The 24,388-nt window shown below is 43.7% G+C and overlaps 2 protein-coding genes across 4 annotated transcripts in view; both read left to right on the top strand.

Annotated features, from left to right (window-relative positions):
- The window catches only part of LRP4 (LDL receptor related protein 4), a 55,784-nt gene extending 38,766 nt beyond the window's left edge, over positions 1–17,018 (top strand). The window contains exons 33-38 of the mRNA XM_045486748.1: positions 76–189; positions 649–784; positions 5,130–5,197; positions 5,764–5,851; positions 7,644–7,785; positions 10,461–17,018. Coding sequence (XP_045342704.1) covers positions 76–189; positions 649–784; positions 5,130–5,197; positions 5,764–5,851; positions 7,644–7,785; positions 10,461–10,793 — 881 coding nt within the window. The 3' untranslated portion in view covers positions 10,794–17,018. The remainder of the gene's footprint in view (positions 1–75; positions 190–648; positions 785–5,129; positions 5,198–5,763; positions 5,852–7,643; positions 7,786–10,460) is intronic.
- Positions 17,019–19,762: 2,744 nt separating this feature from the next.
- CKAP5 (cytoskeleton associated protein 5) overlaps positions 19,763–24,388 on the top strand; it is a 115,564-nt gene continuing 110,938 nt past the window's right edge. For all 3 annotated transcript variants that reach the window (XM_045486744.1, XM_045486741.1, XM_045486747.1), the window contains exon 1: positions 19,763–19,872. The gene's annotated coding sequence lies outside the window, so the exon portion shown is untranslated. The remainder of the gene's footprint in view (positions 19,873–24,388) is intronic.

The following is a 24,388-nucleotide window of genomic DNA, read 5'->3' as shown; positions in this document are numbered from 1 at the left end:
CCTCCTTAAAGAGAGGTGTCAAATTGGGAGACCCGATTCTAGCCCAGACCAGACACGTACCTGCTTTGCCTCCAGGGACCAATGCCTGTGGTGTGAATAATGGAGGCTGCACCCACCTCTGCTTTGCCAGAGCCTCTGACTTCGTGTGTGCCTGTCCTGACGAGCCCGATGGCCGGCCCTGCTCCCTTGGTGAGTTGGACTGAATGACGCCCTGGAACAGCAGGGTCCTTGGAGTGGCAGAGGATCATTAGCCTCGGTTTTGTCCTTCTGGGTGGGATCTCCCTCGGGGAGTCTTACAGCTGAGTGAGAGAACAATGAGTTTGAGCTTTGGAATAGCACAGACCTGAGTTTGTCCAGCTTCTGGCATTTACAAGAATGGAATTCAGGTCTCCTGAATCTCTGATCCCTGCGGTGGCCTGTGAATTGCTGTCTTTTCCTGACCTTTGTGCACCAGCTAGCCCATCCAGAGCTATTGAATATTGGAGTCCAAATCCTTTTTATTTACAGTATGAAGAGCCTCTAATGAGGATGCATAGGATTAAGGCAGCTATAAGATGGCTCTGTCAGGTAACCCAGGATGCTACTCTTGGATCATATGCAGAGATTTGGGGCTCTAGTGGCTCACTTCAATCCTCCTATTCTCTTCAGTACCTGGTCTAGTGCCCCCAGCTCCCAGGGCTACCAGCATAAGTGAAAGGAGCCCTGTGCTACCCAACACACTTCCTACCACCTTGCGTTCCTCAACCACCCGGACCCACACATCTCTGGAGGAGGTGGAAGGAAGGTAAGTGAATTCAATATGGGATTGAGGGCTCTTTTCTCCAAATCACCATCTTCCACCGGCAGAAGACCACAGTCTTAGCTCGATAATTCTGGCACATGGGAAGTAGGTCACATCATGAGCCACACGTCCCTGCTCTTTGGAACTGGAGATGATATATAGACTTGTAGATTGTTGTAAGTGGATCTCTTTTTAGCTCTGAGGGTGAGAAGTTTTAAGAGCAGCTTTAGAGAGAGAAATCACTCAGAGTAGTTCCTACATGGCATTCATCCTTCCTTTCGGTGACATTTGTTCTCATAACACATTTAGTATATGGTCTTGTCCTACAGTTTGCTTAGAAGCTGCCAAGTCATAGTGGTCTCTGGGCTGTGGCTTTATGACTTGGAACATCCCCAGGGATGTAATGACCTTAGCTTATAATGACCTCAAACACACATGCACGTACATGCACGTGTACACACACACACATGTATACACACACCTTATTATTAAATAAGCAAGCATAAACATGAACAGTTCTCAAATCAAGTATAAAATGTTTCATTTAATTAAGTTGATGTGCTATCCATTTAAGATGCATCCTGATTTGAGGCGCCTGGGTGGCTCAGTCAGTTAAGCTTCCAACCTTGGCTCAGGTCATGATCTCGTGGTTCTTGAGTTTGAGCCCTGCTTCAGGCTCTGTGCTGACAGCTCAGAGCCTGGAGCCTGCTTCAGATTCTGTGTCTCCCTCTCTCTCTGCCCCTCCCCAACTTATACTCTTCTCTCTCTCTCAAAAATAAATAAAACCTTAAAAAAAAAAAGATGCATCCTGATTTGAGAGTTTCAACTGAAAAAATGACCAACCTCAACTGTGAGATGCCACTGATTGTAAAACACATTCCTGTTCCAGAGATGTTGGAATAGAGAACAATACAGATCTTAAAATTGATTAAATATGATATTAGATTCAATTTAGAAAAACTCTTATGTTTTTTATTTATGCCTTGCAAAAAAATAATCTGAAAATGCAGCCAGGGATAAAGAAGAAATAAGTACCCATGTATAGTTACTCTTAATATTTTCTGTTTTATATATGTATACGTTTCAAAATGATTACCACAGTAAGTTTAGTTAACATCCATCACCACACATAGCTACAAAGTCTTTTTCTTGTGATGAGAACTTTTAAAGATTTACTCTCTTAGCAATTTTCGAGTGTATAATACAGTATTGTTGACTATAGTCATGATACTGTATATTACTTCCCCAGGACTTATAACTGGAAGTTTGTACATTTTGACCACTTTTACTGATTTTATCCACTCCTCCTACCTTCCACCTCTGGCAAGCAGCAATCTATGAGTTTGGGATTGATGTTGTTGTTGTTTTTAGATTCCATATATAAGTGATAATTGCACAATATTTGTCTTTTTCTCTCTGATTTATTTCACTTAGCATAATGTCCTCAAGGTCCATCCATGTAGTCACAAATGGCAGAATTTCCTTTTTATGGCTGATTAATGGTGTCTATCTTTCCAGACATTTTTCTATTTACAACATTTTTTTTCCATTGTAATATACCAGTGTCTTTATTTTTATTATCAACTTTAGTTTAAAAGATAATTAACACTTGATGTCAATTCTGAAAGCAGAAACATAATAATAATCCCAGAGGAGAACTCTAGATTCATGTCTTTAAAATTATAAAATTTGGGGCTTCTGGGTGGCTCAGTTGGTTAGGCATCCAACTCTTGATTTCGGCTCAGGTCATGATCTCACGGTTGAGTCTGAGCCCCACATCAGGCTCAGCGCTAACAATGCAGAGTCAGTTTGGGATTCTCTCTCTCCTTCCCTCTCCCTCCACCCCTTCCCTGCTGGAGCATGTGTGCATACACGTGTATGCTCTCTCTCAAAGTAAATGAATAAACTTAAAAAAAGAAAAAAGAAAGTTAAATAACAAATAAAATAATAAAATAAAATAATAAAATTTGTGCAGTGCCTGGCTAGCTCAGATGGTAGAGTATGTGACTCTTGAGCTCAGGGTCATGAGTTTGAGCCCCATGTTGGGCGTAGAGTCTACTTAAAAAATAAGCTAAATAGGGGCACGTGGGTGGCTCAATGGATTAAGTGGCCAACTTCGGCTCAGGTCATGATCTTGCACAGTCTGTGAGTTTGAGCCCCGTGTCAGGTTCTGTGCTGACAGCTCAGAGCCTGGAGCCTGCTTCAGATTCTGTGTCTCCCTGTCTGCCCCTCCCTCACTCACACTCTGTCTCTCTGTCTCTCTCTCTCTCTCTCTCAAATAAACATTTACAAAAAAGTAAATAAAGTCTGAGAACTGGAATTGGGGGTATAAAAGTAAATAAAATAAAATTATAACATTTGCACATGAGCAAATCTGTCCTATTTGCCCCATATTCTCTTTTTAGAAGTTTGTATAGAAAAGCAAATACCCAGACATAAACATGTATTTTTCTCATTAACTTTTAAGTACTATCAACCATGATTAATCTGATTTTCTTTAGGATAGTTTAGAAAACTTTCGAACCCTACTCAGATATTTTCTTAGGGTCACAGTCTATTTGAAGACTCCATGCATTTTGGTTTCAAATGTTCTTGCAAGTAGCTTTTCTCTAGCCTTTTAGGAGATGCCTTATTTATTTACTTATTTATTTTCTGAGAGAGAGCACGTGCACACACAGGGGGAGGGGCAGAAGAAGAGAGAGAAAGGGAATCTTAACAAAGCTCCACGCCTAGGCCCAGTGCAGAGCCTGTTGCAGGGCTGTATCTGACAACCATGAGATCTTGACCTGAGCCAAAATCAAGAGTCAGACAGGGGCACCTGAGTGGCTCAGTTGGTTGAGCGTCCATCCAACTCTGACTCATGTCATGATCCTGCTGTTTGTGAGTTCGAGCCCCACATCAGGTTCACTGCTGTCAGCACAGAGCCTGCTTCAGAGCCTCTGTCTGTCTTTCTCTGCCCCTCCCCTGCTTGTGCTCTCAAAAGTAAATAAACATTAAAAAAAAAAAAGTCAGGGGGCGCCTGGGTGGCGCAGTCGGTTGAGCGTCCGACTTCAGCCAGGTCACGATCTCGCGGTCCGTGAGTTCGAGCCCCGCGTCGGGCTCTGGGCTGATGGCTCAGAGCCTGGAGCCTGTTTCCGATTCTGTGTCTCCCTCTCTCTCTGCCCCTCCCCCGTTCATGCTCTGTCTCTCTCTGTCCCAAAAATAAATAAACGTTGAAAAAAAAAAATTAAAAAAAAAAAAAAAGTCAGATACTTAACCAACTGAGTCACCCAGGCACCCCAGGAGATGCCTTTAATTGATTGTTCATAATGTGCCACAAAGAAATTACCTCCTTAGCATTTCAAGTTGGTTCCCTGATCCCTCCCTCTGGATGTCTTGCATATTCTCTTTTGAAAGAATGAAGAGAAGAAAAACAGGGTTTTTTTCAAGGTCTATTTAGACCTTGTGATAATCTGTATCCAGTCAGAGGTTTGCTTGGCTGGTAGTTTCTTCCAGCTCATCCCGGTAGCTTAACCAACCCTACTATTGATATCCTTAGTGTTGTTTCAGCAGACTTCTAGCTTACTTCCAGACCTGCTTCTCCTTTTTTAGAGGAATCTTCTTTACAGAGTACATATTTTGGGGTGCCTAGGTGGCTCAGTCAGTTAAGTGTCCAGCTTCGGCTCAGGTCATGATCTCACAGTTTGTGAGTTCGAGACCCACGTCGGGCTCTGTGCTGACAGCTCAGAGCCTGGGGCCTGCTTCGAATTCTGTGTCTCCCTCTCTCTCTCTCTCTGCCCCTCCCCCACTCACACTCTGTCTCTCTTTAACTCAGGAATAAATATATTTTTTTTTTTTTTAATTTTTTTTTTTCAACATTTATTTATTTTTGGGACAGAGAGAGACAGAGCATGAACGGGGGAGGGGCAGAGAGAGAGGGAGACACAGAATCGGAAACAGGCTCCAGGCTCTGAGCCATCAGCCCAGAGCCTGACGCGGGGCTCGAACTCACGGACCGCGAGATCGTGACCTGGCTGAAGTCGGACGCTTAACCGACTGCGCCACCCAGGCGCCCCTGGAATAAATATTTTTAAAAATTGTTTTTAAATTAAAATAAAAATAATAAGCGTACATATTTTAAAACATTTAAACATGATATCGCATCCCGAAGACAGTGACTCACACTGATTTCTCTGTATTTCCTGGTCTGTGCTTCTGATGTCTCCCATCGGGTACAATCAAATATCAGCAAGCCCCACTCAAAAGCCTTTCCCCCTGTCCTTCCCAGGACTTTCCCTCTTTCCTAGAGGAAGGCAAGGTCTTTATCAAATATAAGTAACCTTCACATTCAGTTTTCTCTGCCCCACAGATGCTCTGAAAAGGATGCTCGGCTGGGCCTCTGTGCACATTCCAATGAGGCCATACCTGCTGCTCCAGGTGAGCCCTGAGTGCCCAACTGTTTTAGAAAAGAAGGCATAAGGCATCCGAATTTCCACTGATACCTTCCAAAACCTTCATAGGGACTCTTTGGGGTTGTCAAACCCATTTCTCAGACTGAATCCATAGAAAAAACAATCATTAGTTAGCCACCACTTACAGAGTACTTTCCATATGCCAACCATTTGTTAAGCTGTATATATGTGTGCCCGTGCACACGTGTGCATGTGTGTATATGTATATACACAGTCACGTGTCATTGCCAGCAGGCTAGGAGCGGTTTATTATCGCTCATCTAACTATCTCATCTCACTGATGAGAAAACATAGGCTTCAAGTTAAGCATCTCGCCTTAAGTCACATGGGTAGTAAATATTGGAATTGGGATTAGAGATAGGACCATAGATCTCTTCTCAGCCCCCTACCCTTACCCCTGCGGCCTCTTCCCTGGCTATCCTCAGGTGGTGTGGGATCTAACCCCTACCAAAGGAACCCTCGTCTTCCCACCCCTCACGCCAGCTGGAAGATTGTCCGTGGCCCCCACCTAGTGTCTCTCTGTTCTTCTAGGGGAAGGACTTCATGTCAGCTACGTCATCGGTGGACTCCTCAGCATTCTGCTGATTTTGGTGGCAATTGCAGCTTTGATGCTGTACAGGTAACCTCAGCCTCGCTGCAGGGGCCACATGGTCACTGGTCCTCATTATCTGTGATCTCCTGAAGCTCCACATCTTGCTGATCTAACCTCTGACCAGCCTCATGTCAAAGATAGGTCCCTGGTCAGAGCGAGGTAGAACCTGAACTCTGATTCTTCTTCACCATTCACAGCCCAAGCAGGTTTCTGATATTAGGACCACAGCAGCCCTCGGGATTCTCTTTATAGACGAGGATACAGAGGGCTTTACCCAAGGTCATACGGGAAGAGACAGAGCTGGGACTGATGCTGCCATCTTTGCTTTTCCTCTACTCTGCCTCACCTCAAACCACCGAAGGTGGAAATGATCTTCTCTTCACATAACCACGGCCTTTACCACAATATTGTTTGATATGTCATTGCTCAGTAGGGATCATCCTGGGAAGGTGGAGTGTGTCATTTTCAGTTTAGAATCCTTTTTATGACGCTCTGTATATTTTCTCCAAATGCTTTTTTTTTTAATTTTTTTTTTTTAAAGTTTATTTATTTTTGAGACAGAGAGAGACAGAGCATGAACGGGCGAGGAGCAGAGAGAGAGGGAGACACAGAATCGGAAGCAGGCTCCAGGTTCTGGGCCATCAGCCCAGAGCCCGACGCGGGGCTCGAACTCACGGACCGTGAGATCGTGACCTGAGCTGAAGTCGGACGCTTAACCGACTGAGCCACCCAGGCGCCCCTCTCCAAATGCTTTAAACACAGCTTGCAGCAAAAATACCAGGATTTTGCTATGCTGCTGTGGCTCCTGCTTCCAACAACAACAACAACAACAACAACAGCAACAATAACAACAACACTAATTATAATAGTAACCGTTACTATTTAGTGAATATGTGTCAATGCTACATAATACAGGTATTATTACTCCTCACTTTACAGATAAGGATCTGAGGCTCACAAAGCTTAGATTATGTCTACCAAGATCCCAGCTAGTAAGTAACAGATGTGGGATTGAAACACAGATCTGTCTTGACACAGTGGATTAGCTATCTATTGCAGATTATTCCCAAATTTAGCAACTTAAAATGACAACCATTTATTATCTCACAGCTTTTGTGGGTTATAAATCTGGGTGCAGCTTACTTGCATGCCTCTGCCTCAGGGTCTCTCCCAGGCTACAGTCCAGGTATCAGCCAGGGTTGTGGTCTTATCTCAGGGCTTGACCGGGGAGGGATTCCCTGCCAAGCACATGCGTGTAGCTGTTGGCAGGATTTAGTTCCTCACAGGCTGTTGGACCGAGGGTCTCAGCTCCTTGCCAGCTGTTGACTGTAGGTCACTCTCATCCGTTCCCTGCCTTGTGAGGCCTTTCCAAAGGACAAATGGCCACTTGGCAGCTTGCTTCCCCAGAGCTAGCATAAGAGAGAGTAAGGGCAACCTAAGACAGAAGCCACAAGTTTCTCTGGAACCTAATCTAGCATCCGTCACTTTTGTATTTTCTGTTCTTCAGAAGTGCATCACCAGGGGCGCCTGGCTGGCCTAGTCGGTGCAGGGTGCAAGTCTTGACCTTGAGATTGTGGGTTCGATCCCCACCTTGGGTGTAGAGATTACTTAAAAAATAAAAAAATAAATAAAAAAGAAGTGAGTGAATCATCAGGTGCGGCCCACACTCAAGGAGCAGGGATTCAGAAGGTGGGAGAAGCAGGAGGCGAGGATCTCTAGAGCTGTCTTAGAAGCTGCCTACCACATTCAGGTTACAACTTCCCCAGATAGCACCCCGATAAAGATCTGAACTAATTTCTCATCACCTTTCCTCCTAAAGACACAAAAAATCCAAGTTAACTGACCCGGGAATGGGAAACCTGACCTACAGCAACCCTTCCTACCGAACTTCCACTCAAGAAGTGAAAATTGAAGCAATCCCGAAACCAGCCATGTACAATCAACTGTGCTATAAGAAAGAGGTAAAAATTAAAGTTTATATTCAAGGTGGTTGTTTGTTTGTTTGTGTTTGTTTCTGGAGGGGGGAAGGATACGCTCCAGTTGCCTGAATGGATCAGTGAGGGATGCCGGGTAGTCCCATCTACCATTTTGGAAGTCATAGTGAACAGAAGAAATGAATGTGATTTGGGTTTCTGGACAGATGTAGACTCTCTGAGGGACCGGCTTGAGGGACCTTAGTGAGAGCAAGGTTAGAAAGCAGATTCCAGAAGGTCTGAGTCTGAAAGCATGGGAGTGTGCGCCTCCCTGCCAGGAGATATTTTACTAGGCTCATAGGTGTTTCCTCATTTAGTCATCATTCCCCTGCAGTGAGGCCCCTGTGAAGCACCCCAGACGCCTAGACAATACCCCTCAAAACCCACCAGCTCCTGGACTTTCCCTTTTCTAACCTCTGATCCAAGTTGTTGGCACCTATGGCTGGCAATGGCTGGGTTTTTTTTGTTGTTGTTTGTTTTTATGTTTTTGCTGTTCTTCCTCTTATCACAGAATCTTAAGAGATTTCTCTAGAATTTTGAAGGTTTACATGCTTTTGCTCTCTTAACTCCTTTGTTGCTTCAGCGAAAAATTATTTGCTGAGTGTTTAGGCTTGAAAAATAGTCCCATTTCCACAAGGAATCAGTAGCCTGGGATTTCAGATTTTCCTAGTCTAATACAACTGCTGCTTTTTCTAAAATCCTGTAACCCTTCATCAGAAGTTATATCCTTTATGAAACCCTAATCGTTCTACTCTCTTGGCCTGTCTAGCACAGTCAAAACTTGCCCTCATATCTACAGGGCCACCATGCATAATGAGTGCACTTTACATAATAATCCCATGCTTTCTGGCTCCATGAGTTTCCATATTAAAAGAGCTTCCACTGGAAGCCAAAACAGAACCTGCAAGGATAGTTTTCAGTTTTAGGGATGGTAGATCCCATTCTCACTTAGTATCTTTGAGAGACTCTTGAGTCTTAGGTTCCTAGAGTGTTTGATGCCCCAGAAAAGAACCATAATAAGGTTCACAGGTTAGAACTTACAAGTGTGTGACCTCTTTTCTTCTGTTGTGTGCTTTTCCTCAGCAGCTCTTTCACCCCTCTGACAGTCTTTCACCCTTTCTCTTCTGATTTCCTCTTGATTTCAGGTACCTGTTGCAGTGTGTTTGTAGAGGGCATGGTGTTCTCCTCCCCCCCTCCCCCAAACTGCCAGTGCCGTGTCCCCCACCTCTCCCTAGCTTACCCAGCGTGTCTCTGAGGTGAAGACACTGCACGGCTCTCTCTAATCTTATGCTAATTTCAGCTTGGAGGGTATGCTGGGGGAATGAGTGTGTGTATACGCACGTGCACGTGTGTGCTTGTGTGCTTGTGTGCTATCTGTGTCTGTCTCTGCTCTATTGAGGGAGCTGTCACTCCCAGAGGGCAATCAGCAAAGTGTCCTCTTTAATGCAGGGGCTCAGTAAATATCTGTGGAGTTGAATTGCTACTAAAATAGAGGAACGTTTGCAGAGCTCTCGGTGGGAATACTGTCCCAGGACAGAATCTCAGCCATGGTTCATTGTGTCCTGGTAGAGGTGGCATTTTGATTGGTATCCCCCAGAAACCAGGAGTAAGACTCCTCTTTGAGAAATCCACAAAGGGAGAAGCCTGAGTAGAACTTAAGGCTGTCCTTGGAACAATCCCAGGTTGCTTGAGAATGGCCCCAAGGCTTGTGGGAGCAGAGCCAGAGTAACCTCCCAGAAAAGGCTATGGGGTCCCAAAGGATTGGCACTCAAAATCTAAATAAGGAGATTTTCTAGATTCCTCCTGTCTTACCTCCCAAAAGTTTTCTCCTTAACAAAATTAGGAAGAAGAGAATTAAGAACAAAAGAGCACAGGAGGAGTTTAAAATCCCAGATAAATGCACATTGAATTGCCTTTGTCAATTACTTTTGGCCATGCATATCAGCATGGTGTCCCATTAATAAATCACAATAACAATATAACAATACCTAACATGATTTAATGTATCTTATGTGTCAAGCACCTACTAACTGCATTATGTGTATCACCTCATTGAACCTTCACTGCAACTGGTTATGAGGTATGGATACTGTTATTCTCCCCACACTGCAGATGTGGAGACTGAGTTTAGAGATGCTGAGTAATTTGCCCAAGGTGACATAGCCAGTGAGTGGATGATGCAGGACTGGAAGCCATGGTTCTCCCTCCTCCCTGTCTTTTTTTTAAAAATTTTTTTTTTCAACGTTTATTTATTTTGGGGACAGAGAGAGACAGAGCATGAACGGGGGAGGGTCAGAGAGAGAGGGAGACACAGAATCGGAAACAGGCTCCAGGCTCTGAGCCATCAGCCCAGAGCCTGATGCGGGGCTCGAACTCACGGACCGCGAGATCGTGACCTGGCTGAAGTCGGACGCTTAACCGACTGCGCCACCCAGGCGTCCCTCCCTCCTCCCTGTCTTGAGAAGGGTAATAATCATCCTAGCTACTACTCTCCTTTTAGGCCGACTCATCTGTTTGCTCTCTGACCAAGTCTCCCCATTTGTTTGTGGGATCTTTGTACCCCTCACACCTCCTCTCACCCCATCTACTTCCTTTTCCGGTTCACCGTGAGATCCTTTTAGAGAGCCAGCTGACTGACCATGTCTCCCCACCCTCCACCCTAGGGCGGGCCTGACCATAACTACACCAAGGAGAAGATCAAGATTGTAGAGGGAATCTGCCTTCTGTCTGGCGACGATGCTGAGTGGGACGACCTCAAGCAACTCCGAAGCTCACGGGGGGGCCTTCTGCGGGATCATGTGTGCATGAAGACAGACACAGTGTCCATCCAGGCCAGCTCTGGCTCCCTGGATGACACGGAGACAGAGCAGCTGCTGCAGGAAGAGCAGTCTGAGTGCAGCAGTGTCCATACCGCAGCCACTCCTGAAAGACGGGGCTCTCTGCCAGACACGGGCTGGAAACATGAACGCAAGCTCTCCTCAGAGAGCCAGGTCTAAACACCGTCGTTCCCTTCCCTCCCTGCCTGTTCCCTCTCCTTCATGGACTTACGGTCCTTGTGCTCACTTATACAACAGGCCCCCTTCCTATGTGCTCGTCCTTCTCCTCCACCTCCCACCCCATAACCGCTCCCGGGTCCTCCGCGGGAGCTGTTTCCACCTGAGTCCGTAACTACCTGTGCACAAGAAATGATGGTGCATCCCGAAAATTTAGACCTGGATTTTACCGCCAACTTCACCTCTTGCACCCCATCCTGAGCCCCCAAAACTAGGCTCAGTAATGATTCCTCCTCAGCACAGAGCTTTTCCCTGTACCCTGCCTCACAAGAACTGATGATCCAAGACTTCCCTCTCTCCCGTCAGAGCCAGCCTGGCCGCTTCTCTAAGAGAACTTGCCCATCAGGAGCTGGGGCAGGGGTCAAGGGTAAAGAGAGAGATGAAGGATAGAGGCTGAGAGAGGAAGGAGGAGTGAGCCCAGCTGGTATGGGCATCTGGGAAGCCTCCAGCCTCAAGTGCATTGGTAACATGAGAAAGCTTTTAGGGTGGTTGGGCCGCGTGTCCTGTCCATTGCTGGCAATGGATATTATTCTTGCCCTAAGAGCTGCTGTTGTTTTTTTTTTTTTTTTCAGCTGCCGATATTGGTGAGATCTGGGTGTGGCTCAATCTGTTCTTCCTCCTGCTAGTTTGTCTGGAAGCTTTTCTACCTTCGGATGACAGGGCCTTTACCGCATGGCAGCAGCTAATATGAATTCCCCCGTTGGTGCCACTGCTGGCCAGTACCCTTCCTATGTCTTTGACTCTAAGTCACCAGGTTGTGAGCAGGGGCTTGAGGAATGTGGGGCCCCGAGGGCTAAGTCTTTGCAACATCTTACCAGCGCTGTCTAGACCCAAAGCAGCATGTCACCTGGACCTTCATGTTCTGCCACCCTCTCCCCGCTCATTCTCTGGGATTCTGAGCATAGAGACCGTGAAACAACTTTTCAAAGAAATGGCCAAAAGTCTTCATAAATGGTCAGGAAGAGAGATTGGGTTATAGACTTGGGGCACCCAGGGCCTAACAGGAAGTATCCATGAGGTTGAACCTCCTGTGTTGTCTCTCAAGTGCTCAGGGATCAAAGTTAGTGGACAGAGAACCTGTGGCTGTGGGGTGGTGAAGTTCCCATTCCAACTCTTTTCCCGGCTAAGTGACTGACTTTCCATGCTGTGATGCCATCACTTGGTTCGTGCCCATTCACACAAAGAGCGTGTGTCTCGTGCTAGTCTCAGGGGGAGTTGAGACCTTTTTCTCAGCCCTAAATCTTCTACATAGCCCCCTCCTTCCCCCCACCCCCCGCCCCAAGTTGCTTTTTCTGACTTAGCCTTGTGGTGGTGAGGAGGGCTAAATCAAGACACAAAAGTAGGGGGCAGGATGTAGAAAGGTAGAACCACTGATGAAGCGCTCTCAGCCTGGAGCAGATCCAGACCTCCTCCACCCAGGAACAAGAAGCAATAGGAGAGGACAATGGGCTGAGAAGAGAGGCGAGGGCTTGTAGGGGAAGTTTCCTGATTTGAAACCTCTCCTGTGGTTCTTGGTATTGAGAAATCAGCTGCCAAACATGTGAGTAAAAAAGAAAAAAAAGATAAGAGCAAAGCTTTTCTGGTCACTTCTAAGGCTGCTAGAGACAGGTGCCAAGCCCTTAGCCCTGTTAGTAACCAAGCCAGGTCTGGGCCCACACAGGACAGCCTGGCCAGGCCAGCAAGTCTTTTCCAGTACACAAAGTGGGAAAGGCGAGGTGCCACTTATGGGATGAAAGGGAGACATTTCACATTTGACAGGGCAGGAAAAGAGCACTTTGGGTCCTCAGACTCTTGGTTGAGGATGAGGAGAAAGTAGAAAAGTGGCATTTTCTTGATTGGGAAGGGGGAAGGATCTTATTGCACTTGGGCTGTTCAGAATGTAGAAAAGACATATTTGAAGAAATCTCTATTTGAGCACTGATTCACTATGTAAAAAGCAAAACCTCTCTTGTCCTAAACTAATGGAAGTGATTCTCCCGCGCTCATGTGTAATGGTTTTAACGTTACTCACTGGAGAGATTGGACTTTCTGGAGTTATTTAACCACTATGTTCAGTATTTTAGGACTTTATGATAATTTAATATAAATTTAGCTTTTCTTAATCACTGTGCCTGGCTTGGAGTCATGACTAATCATTGCACCCGCTCTGTCTGGCAGACCCATGCTTTCAAAAACCTTCTTGCAACATCACCTTTAAGTCCCTGGGGGATGTGAGGATGGTGAAGAACAATAAAAGGTGTGAGGTTCCTGGTTGAAGGGTCAACTCATCTTGAGAAGACAGGTCAAGACCAGAATTCATTGGCTTGTGAAATCCTTACTTCCTCTAGAACAGGGATGGCAGGTTTTAATCTCGAGTGTCGACTCTGATTGGTTGGCAGTGGCTGCCTGAGGTCCTGGGGAGACTCCAAGGGGAAAGTGTCATGATTATTAGTGACCTCTCCAGGCGCTGGAAGGAAGTATATGACATATATACTATATATCTTCTATTTCTGTTCTAGGTCTATGAGGACTTCATTGTCACAGAACTTGACTTTGCCTTGTGATGATAGTCCCTGGCAAGACTGTCAGATATAGTAAGAAAAGTACTGGGGACAAGGAAGGTTCATTAAGGCCCAGATATGCTACTAGCTCTTTTTGATCTTAGTAAAGTTTCGTAGTTTCGAAGAATGGATCAAATCAACACTAAGATTCCTTTTATTTATTTTTATTTTCTTCCTTTTATTTTAAAAAAGCTTCCTTGTTATAATTTATCCACTACATCTCAAGGCTAGGACAGGGGGTTGGGCTCCCTTCTCAGGTTCCTAATGATGATTAGGAATCATGGAAGTCCCGTGCGAGACGTAGAATTTTATGTCAGAACCCAGTAGTTGATTTTCTAAACCACAGACCTTTTATAGAATAATGCTTCCGTTAATTCGTTTATCGCTTACTGTGGGCCAAGCCTGACCATAGAGCTTAGAATCTAGCAAGAGCCTCCACCCCCACCCTACATACCCCCCCCCAAAAAAAAGAAAGAGAAAGCAAGAAAGACTGAGCCTCTTGTATTTAAATGACAAGAGATCTGACACTAATTTTTTTTTTTTTTTATTTTTTAGATCTGACACTAATTTACAGTGTGTAACTCTTTCAACTTTGGTAAGGGATATGTGCACCAGAACAGAAACAAGTGGAATAGTTCAAGGACAACTATCCCCTCACTCAACCATTCTTTTTTTCTTTTCTTTTTTTTTTTTAATAACTCATACTGAGAGAAAAGCATTTTAGGTGATGAAATCCAGCCTAAAGTATAAGCCTATATACCTGTAGAAAGTACCCCCTCCCAAAGGCTCGGGGTTATGGGCCAGGCCATGAACAGTGACCACTTGAGCTGAGAACTCAGGAAGAACTTTTCAGATGACAAGAAAAATTAATGCGTTGAGCACACACCATTTGCTTGAAAGCCTGGGAGATGTTTCTGGGAGAACAAAATTTGGTGACTACATTTTGACACCTTGTGACCACACGAGCCAGTGTAATCAGGTATTCAACACTGCCTGAGCCTTAGAGATCCCACTAATCTGTGACTGTCCTGTCACTTCAGCAGGAAATGGGAATGGGAGAAGAGGCTGGGCCTGGTGGCCCAGGTCTTGACAACAATCTGTTAGTGGGCAGATGAGACTTTAGCAACACTGTCAAGGACTAGCATCTGTTTTCGGGTTATGCACATGCCTTGGCTTTTACTGTCCTGATGAGTAAAATGAAAAGGTTGAGCCAGATGATTGCTAAGGTTATTTCTGTCCTGAAACTTGTTTTTATGTTCCTTCCGAGAAACCTTAAGGATGAAACAAGAGTTGTCCTTATCTGGTTCTCTAGATATAAAACCTGAAGCTGATGAGTAGGGAGAGAGTTAGTCAAATTCTAACCAACTGGACATATTTTTATAAGCTAATTATGTTCAAAACACAGTCACTGCCCTTCTTTCTATATTGCATGAACAGATGATGGATCCTAAGATGAAAAGATCTCTGTGGCCCATAGAGAGGTCTCCAAGGCATGATCTGAAGCTTTCACCAAACCTAAGCCTACAGCAAACAAAGTCAGTGCTACATAGGAACTTAGAAAAGGCATCTGCAAGAGCTGAGGGTGTACAGGGTTCTAAGTGTAATGCACTGACATTCAAGAACATATAGTAAACTTCAGTTATTTCTACCTATGGACATAACGATTACAAATGGAGTTGAGCCCTTTTTATAGCTAAAAAAAAGTCTGTATGAGTGTGTCTTTTCTTCATATGTGAAAATGACTCAACTGATCCACTTAATAGGATGTGTGTTTGGGGATGTTTCAGGCAGCCTTTGTTTTGTAACATTCCCTCACTCACCCATTTATTTTCTCTCTAGATCATTCTCCCATTAAGCAGCTGGCAGAGGCTAAGCAGAGCTCAGCTTGCGGAACAGAGTCAAGGCTCCAACTCACAATTTTGGACTCCTTTGACATGATGTTAAAACAGATCCAGACAGCCTAATTAAGGGTCTGAGTTTAAACCCAAGGCTGAAGTTAGCCCCAAGCTACGCAATCTGCCTTTTTCATTTTACAAGACACATAGAGCCAAGAACTCTCACTTATCTTGCCCTTCTCCGTAGTTTTCCCTGCAGCCCTAAAAGCCTGTTGACAGCCTGCTAATGAAGTCCCTATCTCTCCCTCTGCCTCCTTCCTCTTTGGTGGAGCTGATGCTTCTGTGGTCAGAGTTCTTGGACAGCCTGAATTTGGGGGGCTATGGGAAAATGGGCTATGAGAAAAGAGAAAAGCGTTATTCATTCCTTCATTCACTCAATACCTATTAAATGCAACCAGTGAAACCCGGGATAGCCTCAGAGGCCAGTCAAGGCACAAAAACCTAGAGCCACTTGAGACCTGTGTTAATGTCACCACTGCTGTCTCCAGGGAATAATGCACTAGGTACCTGGACTGAAAGTTGAAAGGAAGTTAATCATTGAAGCCGTTCCTCTTAGGCTGGAAATCTGGGTCCACGTCCCATGGTAGAGCTGTTTCTCTCCCAGAAAGCAGCTTGTGATTACAATGGAATGAGCACTGTCCCAAGCCTTGGCAGGCTTTTCAGAAATGCCCAGCACATTTATTCAGCAGCCACAATGTTTGGCATCTGTTTCCTGCTTCCAGTTGCAATAATACAGTGTTTGCCTTGATCTCTAATGCCTCCAAGGGGTTCACTTCCCTGTTAATATTTTCCTTATGTAGAACTACTGAGAGGCCCTTGGAATAAAGTAAGCACACGTCACTCTAATAAATACATAGATAAATGCTGTTTGGTGATAATCCTGGACTGCAAAAGATGACTGGCCAAACATTTATTGAACACCTACTATGGAGCAAGATGTTATGTTAGGTTTCTACAAGGCCTTACAGGATCTGCCACTCCCCTGCCCTCTGTTGCCTATCAGACCTCATCTCCTGCTACCCTCCTGCCAACTACTCTGCTTCAGCTATACAGGCCTCCCTGTTTCTCTAACCTGAGAGGCGTGTTCCCAACCTAGGGTCTTTGCATAGCTGTTTCCTCTGGCCTGCACTTTCTTCCTCTAGATAAATTCATGGCTAACTCCTTTGCCTTCCTCAAGTATTTGCTTAAATGTAACATTCTGAATGAAACCTACTCTGATCACTCTTTATAAAATTGCAGTCTTTCTAACTCTACTTCCCAATCTCTTTCACCGTGTTTTACTCTTTTTTCTTTTCGCATTGCATACATTGTTTAATAACATACTATATAATTTATTTATGTGTTGATTGTCTATGCTTTTTCACTATAATGTGAGTACCATAAGAGGGACGTGTGTGTGTGTGTGTGTGTGTGTGTGTGTGTGTATTTTGTGCACTGATTATCCCAAGTGCCTAGAATAGTCCCTGCACATATTAGGTGCTCAATAAATATTTGTTGAATGAACGAACAAATAAATGCATGGAATCAGACATCTAATGCCCACTAGGGCTGCACCTAAACCATATAAGACAAAAAGGGATTTGCCATCCTGTTCTAAAGCTCTCCAGGATCCAGACTCCATACATCCTTTATTGAGCAAATTCCAGTTTACCATCTTGCTCTCCTTATAAATGTAATCTTCAACTTATTTCCGATAATATTTAAATAAAGTAAACATACCAATGACTGAAAAAGACTATTTGTATATGTTCCTAACCCATTTCTCAAAGGTTTCTGTGACCCTTGTTTGCTCTGCTAGGTTCTTTTCTCTTTTCCCTACCGATGGATCTGTTCTCACGTCCCTCCTTTTCACTCTCCACTCTCCCACTCTGTGGTCTCATCATGTTTTCTACTCTATGGAGGTGATTCCTAATCTTTTCTCACAGTCCTTATCATGTATTTCCTAGATCTACTCAGAGATTCTGTTTGGATGTCTCATTGGTACCTAAAAGTAAACAGGTCTAAAACTAAATTCCTTGCCTTCCTTTTGAGACTGGCTTCTCCTGACTTTCTACTTCCATTTGGGGAATGACCCCTCCCAATCCCTAGGTTCAAATCTTGGCATGTTCTTTGACTCATCTCCCTAAATGGGCCCCATCCTCACCTTTGCACTAAGTCGGTTGCAAAATCCTTCACTCTTTCTGGAATCTGTTCTCATCATTTCCACTGCTATCACCACATATCAGACTCCTAACTGGGCTTCCAACTCTAACCCATTTTAGACAAACAAGCTAATTAGTTTTCCTAAAGAGAAGTTCTGATTTTGTGTCTGATTCAGAAACCTTCAATAGCTCCCCATCACCTACCCGAAGTACAAATTCCTTACCTTTAGTATTCAAGACCCTCTGAGAATTGTTCCTTTCTCTGTCAATCTTGTATCCCATTACTTCCCAACATGAACCCCGTTCGAAAACCAAACTCACACTTTCAATTCCCTACCTATAATGCACTTTCTTGTTTCTGTGCCCTTGGGCCTTCTCTTCCCACTACTAGACATTCTCCCTATTTCTATTTTTTTAATTAACATGTCAATGGCAAAAAACAACAAAACAAAACAAAACAGTTGTTTCCCTCCCTTCCCAGTTCCCTTGTTAGTTTCTTGAAATTCCAGGAATGTTCTAATCATTTTCAGGCATGTGTACAAATACATATGCATTTTATAACCACATATAATAAAATGATTCCACATATGCTTTTCTTCAACTTGCCTTTTTTCAATTAAATTTGTGTATTTTTCTATTCCAGTACATATAGCTTAACTACATTCTTTTTAACAGTTGGGTAGTGTTCTGTTGAGTAGATATTCTGTAACTTATGTAATAAGTTCCCTATGAATGGACATGTAATTTCTAGGGTTTGGATGGTTTTTGGTTTTGGTTTTTCCCTGTCTTAAGAATTGCTGCAGTGAATATCTTGGGCATTTTTCTTTGAATACTTGCATAGATCTGAAGAGCAAATTCCTAACAGTGGCATTACTGGCCCAGAGATTATACACACTTTACATTTTAACAACTGCTAAATCATCCTTCTAAAAGTTTGCACCAGTTACACTCTTACCAACAATGAGTTTGAGTGTCTGTTTCTCAAAGTCTTGGCCAACGGCTGTCAAACTTTTTCATCGTTGCCAATTTGATAGATTAAAAAAGAATCATTTTATTACTTTTACCCATCCCCTTTCCATTTTTTAGTCTGTTGGTAATTACATATCTTTGAATCCCAGATTAAAAGTCCATCCCTGTTAGGGCACCTGGGTGGCTCAGTTGGTTAAGCGTCAGCCTCTTGGTTTCAGCTCAGGTCATGATCTCACGGTTCATGGGCTTGAGCTCTGCACAGTCTGTGTTGTGCATCAGCACAGAGCCTACTTGGAATTCTCTCTCCCTCTCCCTTTGCCCCTCCCCTGCTCACACCTTCTCTTTTAAAATAAAATAAACATTAAAAAAAAAAAAAAAAAGCCCATCCCTTTCACAGATGCTCCCTTAGCAAATTTCCCCCTTCTGTAAGCATCTACAGCTTTTTATGTTGTTCTCATACTGCCTTGAATTTTAGTGACTGACTAGCCTATATGTTTTATTTCTCTGACCAAAGCAGTTTGTAAATTTCTTGGGAGTAAGGCCCTTATCTTATTCATAGAAACATAGAATTTAGAGATAAGCAAGACTTATTTTTAACATTTTATTTTTAAGTAAGCTCTACATGCAACTTGAGGCTGGGACAAACAACTCTGAGATCAAGAGTTGTACTCTGCCCCGACTGGTGTAGCCACCCCCCCCTTTTTTTTTTTTTTTTTAGTATTTTATTTTTAGAGCTAAACAAGACTTTTAGAAATCATATTAACCAAGCCTGTCGTTTCTATAAATAATAGAAGTATAAAGCTTTTGCAGAACGCTTACTGTTCAAAGGCCTTTCCTAGACATTCAATTAGCTATGTTAAATCCTCACATTAAGCTTGTAAGGGAAACATTGTTATCTCATTTTGAGGAAACTAAGCTACAAATAATTTACTGGGAAAAGTGGTTTACTTAGAACAGGTCCAAGACCAGAATCCAGTGTCCTGGCTCCATTCGCTGCTCCTTCCACTATATCCCAGAGCCTCTCTTTTCCCTCATGCACTTAGCTGCACAATCAATATTTGCTGGATGAGAGGACTTTTTAAAAAATTGCAGGTGTTGACAGTCGCTTGAATAGCCAAAATTAAATAAAGCAAACATGCTGATGGCCGGGGATGCACAGTTCTCCACACATCTATCGCCTTTCTTTCGAGTGTGGGTGTGTGGGGTGGGGGTGGGGGGGTCGCCGGTAGCTTTTGCTCTGGCGACCTTCTTTCTCCCCACCCGACCAAGCAACGCCGGTTCCGAAAGAAACACGGCCGCGCGCGGCTCCTTTAAAGCTGCGGGCGGCGCGTGCACACAGTCCTTTCAAATGGACCAATAAACGCGCGATGGGCGGTCCGCCGAGGACCAATAAACAACGAGGACACTGCGGGGTGTGCGGCGGCCCAAGCGGTTTCAAACGGCTTAGAGCAGGCCCCTCGGTTCTGACCCGGCGGAGGTGAGTGGCCGGTGGGCCCGACCCACCCGCGTAGGCCCTCGGGTCCGGGCGTCGCGCGCGCCGAGGGATCTTGAACCCCGAGCGGGGACCTCCGCGGACGCGCCCCTCCCTCGCCGCACGAACCCGGCGGTCTGAGACTGCGAAGCGGGGCGGAGGCCGGGGGACCTGCGGCTGGCAAGGCGGGGGGCGTGGGCGCTCGCGTGGGGCCGAGGCCGGGATCCGGGTGACCCGAGCGCGCCGTGGCGGAGTGCGGGCGGCAGCGTCCGGGAAATGGGGGCGGCTCAGGGCCGCGCCTGGCGGCCGAGGGTGTTCCGGGACTGGGGCGGGGGCCCTGCGAGCCGGCCCTGCTACAGTGTCCCTCGCGTAATTGTCAAATGAATGAATGAGTGAATAAGAGTCTAAGAGGGTTGTCGTGGTTGTGACGGGCTCCGTCGTCTGGAGCGTGACAAGGACTGCGGTACCGGGGCCTGCCCGCGCACCTGTGTCCCTGCTGGCTTGCTGCGGTTTTAACAATTCCGATCATACCGCTCCGCCCTCACGCCTGGCTTTCTCTCTCAAAAGGTGTCAGTAGAGTTCAGGTATCTTTCTAGCTCTGAAGGTTTGGCGGACCTATACAATAGCCAACCAGTGTAGGTTAGCTTAAGCAGGCCCTGCTACTTTACGGTGGGGGCTCGGTAAACTAGATTCTTACTTTTTAGCCCTTACCACTCTTAAGCTGATGAGAGAGCTACCCTGCAGTGGTGGTAACTGTCAGGCAGGATTTAAATGCATCCTGTTTTGTTTCTCGGATAGAAAACGATGAAAGCGATGTTGCCAGAGTGGCTACTGTGTGTTAGAAAATATATTCGTGTTGATGGATCCTAACAATGAGTTTTTCATTCAGCATCAATAGAGGGTAAAGTGGTTTTTGCAGAACTTGCCCCAAATTTATGCTTGGCTCTAATTCTCACGGGGAACTAAGGCATCAAATCTTGGCCCAGAAATGCTGCCTGTCTTATTTTATGCATAATTATAGTAATTGAAAACTCATTTTTAGAGAGGTGAACTCCTTCTTTCTCCATTTTCATCACCCTGAAAAGTCCTTCTTTGACCTAAAGAGCCAATATATTAAGCTAACAATCCTTTGCAACTTTTAAGAAGTCTAAAAGATTTGAACTTTTCTTTGGTGATTGAACAAACCATAATGTTTTTATAAAATTTAATGATACAGAGAAAGGTGAAATCATTTTGTTTTGCCAGCATAAATGAAACTTGGTCAACTCGTGAGAAAATTTTTTTACACAAGTTTTTAAAGTCTGTTCTATGGAGTAATGGCAAGCAAAGTATTCCATAACAATTAATATACCTTATTATTACTTTTAACATTTTGATCAAGTTTGAATTATGAACAGTAGTATAGCCTTCGATTGACAGCTTAATGTTAGCAGCAGAGCTTTTTAATTGCAATAAATTTGGGTCCGTTAATATTATGAAGCTGTTCTAGACTTTGGGGAGGCAATTAGAAATAATAAAACATCTTTAACAAGGCCTTAGGATATTGTTAATCTTGATGTGGAATGAAAACTTTCCTTTATTTTGAAGTAAAGCCAGGCTCTCGTATGCTCCTTTGACTTAATGGAGTCTCATTGATTGATTCAACACATATTGAGATAGATGCCTACTGTGTGTTAAACACTGTTCTGGATTCTGGGAATACACTAGTGAACCAGAAAAAGACAAAGCTCCTGACCTAAGGGAGTTTGACAGTTTTATCTCTCAAACAATTTGCTGTAGCAAATTGTGTTTTCTGTAATCCCTCTGGCCCAACTCTGAACATTGAGCAAAATAAATACTCAAATACTTTTATTAGCAGTAGCTAACATTTATTGAATAGTCACTGGGTGCCCCATTTTGTCTTTTTTAATCCTCACAGCTTTTTATAGATGAGGAAACTGAGTCTTAGAAAAGCTGTGCAACTTGTTCAAGATCATACAGCTGATAGAATCTGAGTTTGAACCCAAGTCATTCTGTCTCCAGAGCCTTTGCTTTTAACCAACCTATGGTTGTGCTTTATGAAGTAATGAGATCTGTTAGGGAGAATTCAGGAGCAATTTCTGGGTAGAATACCCGCCTCCTTTTTTTAACTACTTCTAGCAGAGCCATGATTAAATATGAGCGATAAGCATGGTAGTTTTTAGAGGGAAGATGGGGAAGTCCAAAAGACAGTATTTACTGGACAGCTGTGACTTTGGGGGAGACTCTGGGAGAGCGTAAAATTGAGATCTTGAGCTAATTATCATTGATAGTTTCCCGGTGGTTAGTGTTGGAATGGTTTGAGGTGCCTAAATGAGGTTTGTATTTTTACCTCTGGAGTTCAGAATATGTTTGCTCATTCCTATCAGGGCAGTTGCCCTGTTTACTTGAGATGTCTCAGACACATTAAGCTTATTCTTTTTGGCTTTTGCATTTGCTGTCTTCTTTGTATACTGGCTGCACTGAGGTCTCAACTCAAATGTCATCTCCTTAAAGAGGCATTTTCTAAGCTCCAATTAGAGTAGCTGTCTTGATCAATTTTGCCTCACTTTCATTTTTTATTCACCTCATAGCATTTATTGCTGGCTGATGGGTCATTTATTGTTTGTTTGTGTGTTGTCTGACTTCCTCACAGAAATGAAAGCAGAGCACAGATTTTTTTTCTTCTTCTATTTTTGAGGTTACCACAATGCCTCGAACAATACTTGGAACAAAAAAGGTAGTCAAAAAATACTTGTTGAACAAAATTGGCCAAAACTGTCATAGTCTTCTCTATGTGATAAAGTGATAAAGACAGTATATAACTAAAGCTGGCTGTGTTACTGTGTCTTTGGATGTGAGCGGTATTTCAGCAGACTAATTTGGAAAGTCTTCAACTAAGAAAACTGGAAAAATGATAGTTTTATGTTTGTGTCAACTGGGGGGAAAGGAAGGTTTGACTTCTCCACTCCTGCCTTTGTTGTTGTTATTACTATTATTATTTAAGATTTTATTTATTTATTTTTTAAGTAGGCTCCACATCCAATGTGAGGATTAAACTCATGGCCCTGAGATCAAGAGTCACATGCTCTACTGACTGACGGTCCCCCCCCCCCATTGTTATTTATTTATTTTTAATTTAAATTTTTTTCTGTGAAAGTTTTTAGGGGTATTGGTCAAGTATATTTTAGGATGTCCCTCTACTGGAATTTATCTGATGTTTTTGTTATGATTAGATTGGGGTTATAGGTGTGATCACAGAGAGGAAGTGCCATTTTCATCATATTAAGGGTTCATACTATCAACGTAATTTGTAACTGGTGGTATTGACCTTGATCGCCTGGCTGAGGTAATATTTGTCAGGTTACTCCACTATAAAGTTACTTTTCTCCCCATCCCGTACTGTCCTCTTTGGAAGAAAGTAACTGTGCTGCCTACATTTAAGGAATGAAGAGTTACGCTCCCTGTTCTTTGGGGTAGAGTACCTACATAATTTATTTGGAAGTCTTCTGCATGGGAAATTTGCCTCTCTTTCCTCATTTATTAATTTAGGCAAGTATTTACTTCTGTCATTGTGGAATGAAGGATCTCTATCTTATACTTTGAGTTATAGTCCAATACTACTTTACTGCTCACATTATTCCAGCTTTGTCCATTGGGAGCTTATTCAGTTGGCTCCTTTACTGTGCCCCTTTAACATACCGACATCAGTGTGTGTATATATATTTTTATGTAATTATTTTTTAACACTCACTCACTTTCTGGCACTACAAGATGCTCTAGGCTCATCTTGCATATTTCTTGTCACAGTGCTAAAATCAGCTATTTCTCCATGGAGTTCTAGTTCTTTTATTGAAGAATGGTCTGAGAAACCAAGATGTGGACACTAAGTATTATCATTGCTGCCAGGGTTTTGTTTCTTTTAGGCCCTCTCAGCTAACAGAGCAAAGAGTTAGTTTTATGCTAACTCTTGTATATAAACATGTCAGTAAAATATTTCTGTGTGTAATCATCTGTAACTATATTAAGTTAAACAGGAGTTCTTACTGATATCTCCACTTTGAATCCATTATCACATAGACCATTCTAGCCTTCTCTGTTTGCTGTTCTGTGAATTTCCACATCAACAGTAGAAACCTTGCTTCCACCATCCATTTACTTAATTGGTCAATTCCAATAAACATGTATAGCAGTATCAGAATTGTTCACGCACACTCTCACGGGAAACAACTTTATCAACTACAGTACGTATGTATAGTTCCTTTTGCATTGAGTCTTAAAGATTCCATTAATTTCCGAGGTTGCCTAGGTCAGCACCTTCTCCCTATCCCCTTCAGTGAGGTTGTTTTAACACGTTTGTAATACAGTCAGATTCTCTTGTCACAGATTGCATTCTTCTCTGATTCCCCGATGTCTTAAATGACTTTTTGTTTTTAAGTTTTACTTGCTTATTTTGAGAGAGACAGGGTGTGGGGAGAGAATCCCAAGCAGGCTCTGCGCTGTCAGTGCAGAGCCTGATGTGGGG

This window comes from Leopardus geoffroyi, chromosome D1 (genome assembly GCF_018350155.1).
Source record: "Leopardus geoffroyi isolate Oge1 chromosome D1, O.geoffroyi_Oge1_pat1.0, whole genome shotgun sequence".
NCBI classification, from domain to species: domain Eukaryota; kingdom Metazoa; phylum Chordata; class Mammalia; order Carnivora; family Felidae; genus Leopardus; species Leopardus geoffroyi.
The sequence above is the reverse complement of the archived record's forward strand: the minus strand, read 5'-3'. Positions and strand labels throughout refer to the sequence as shown.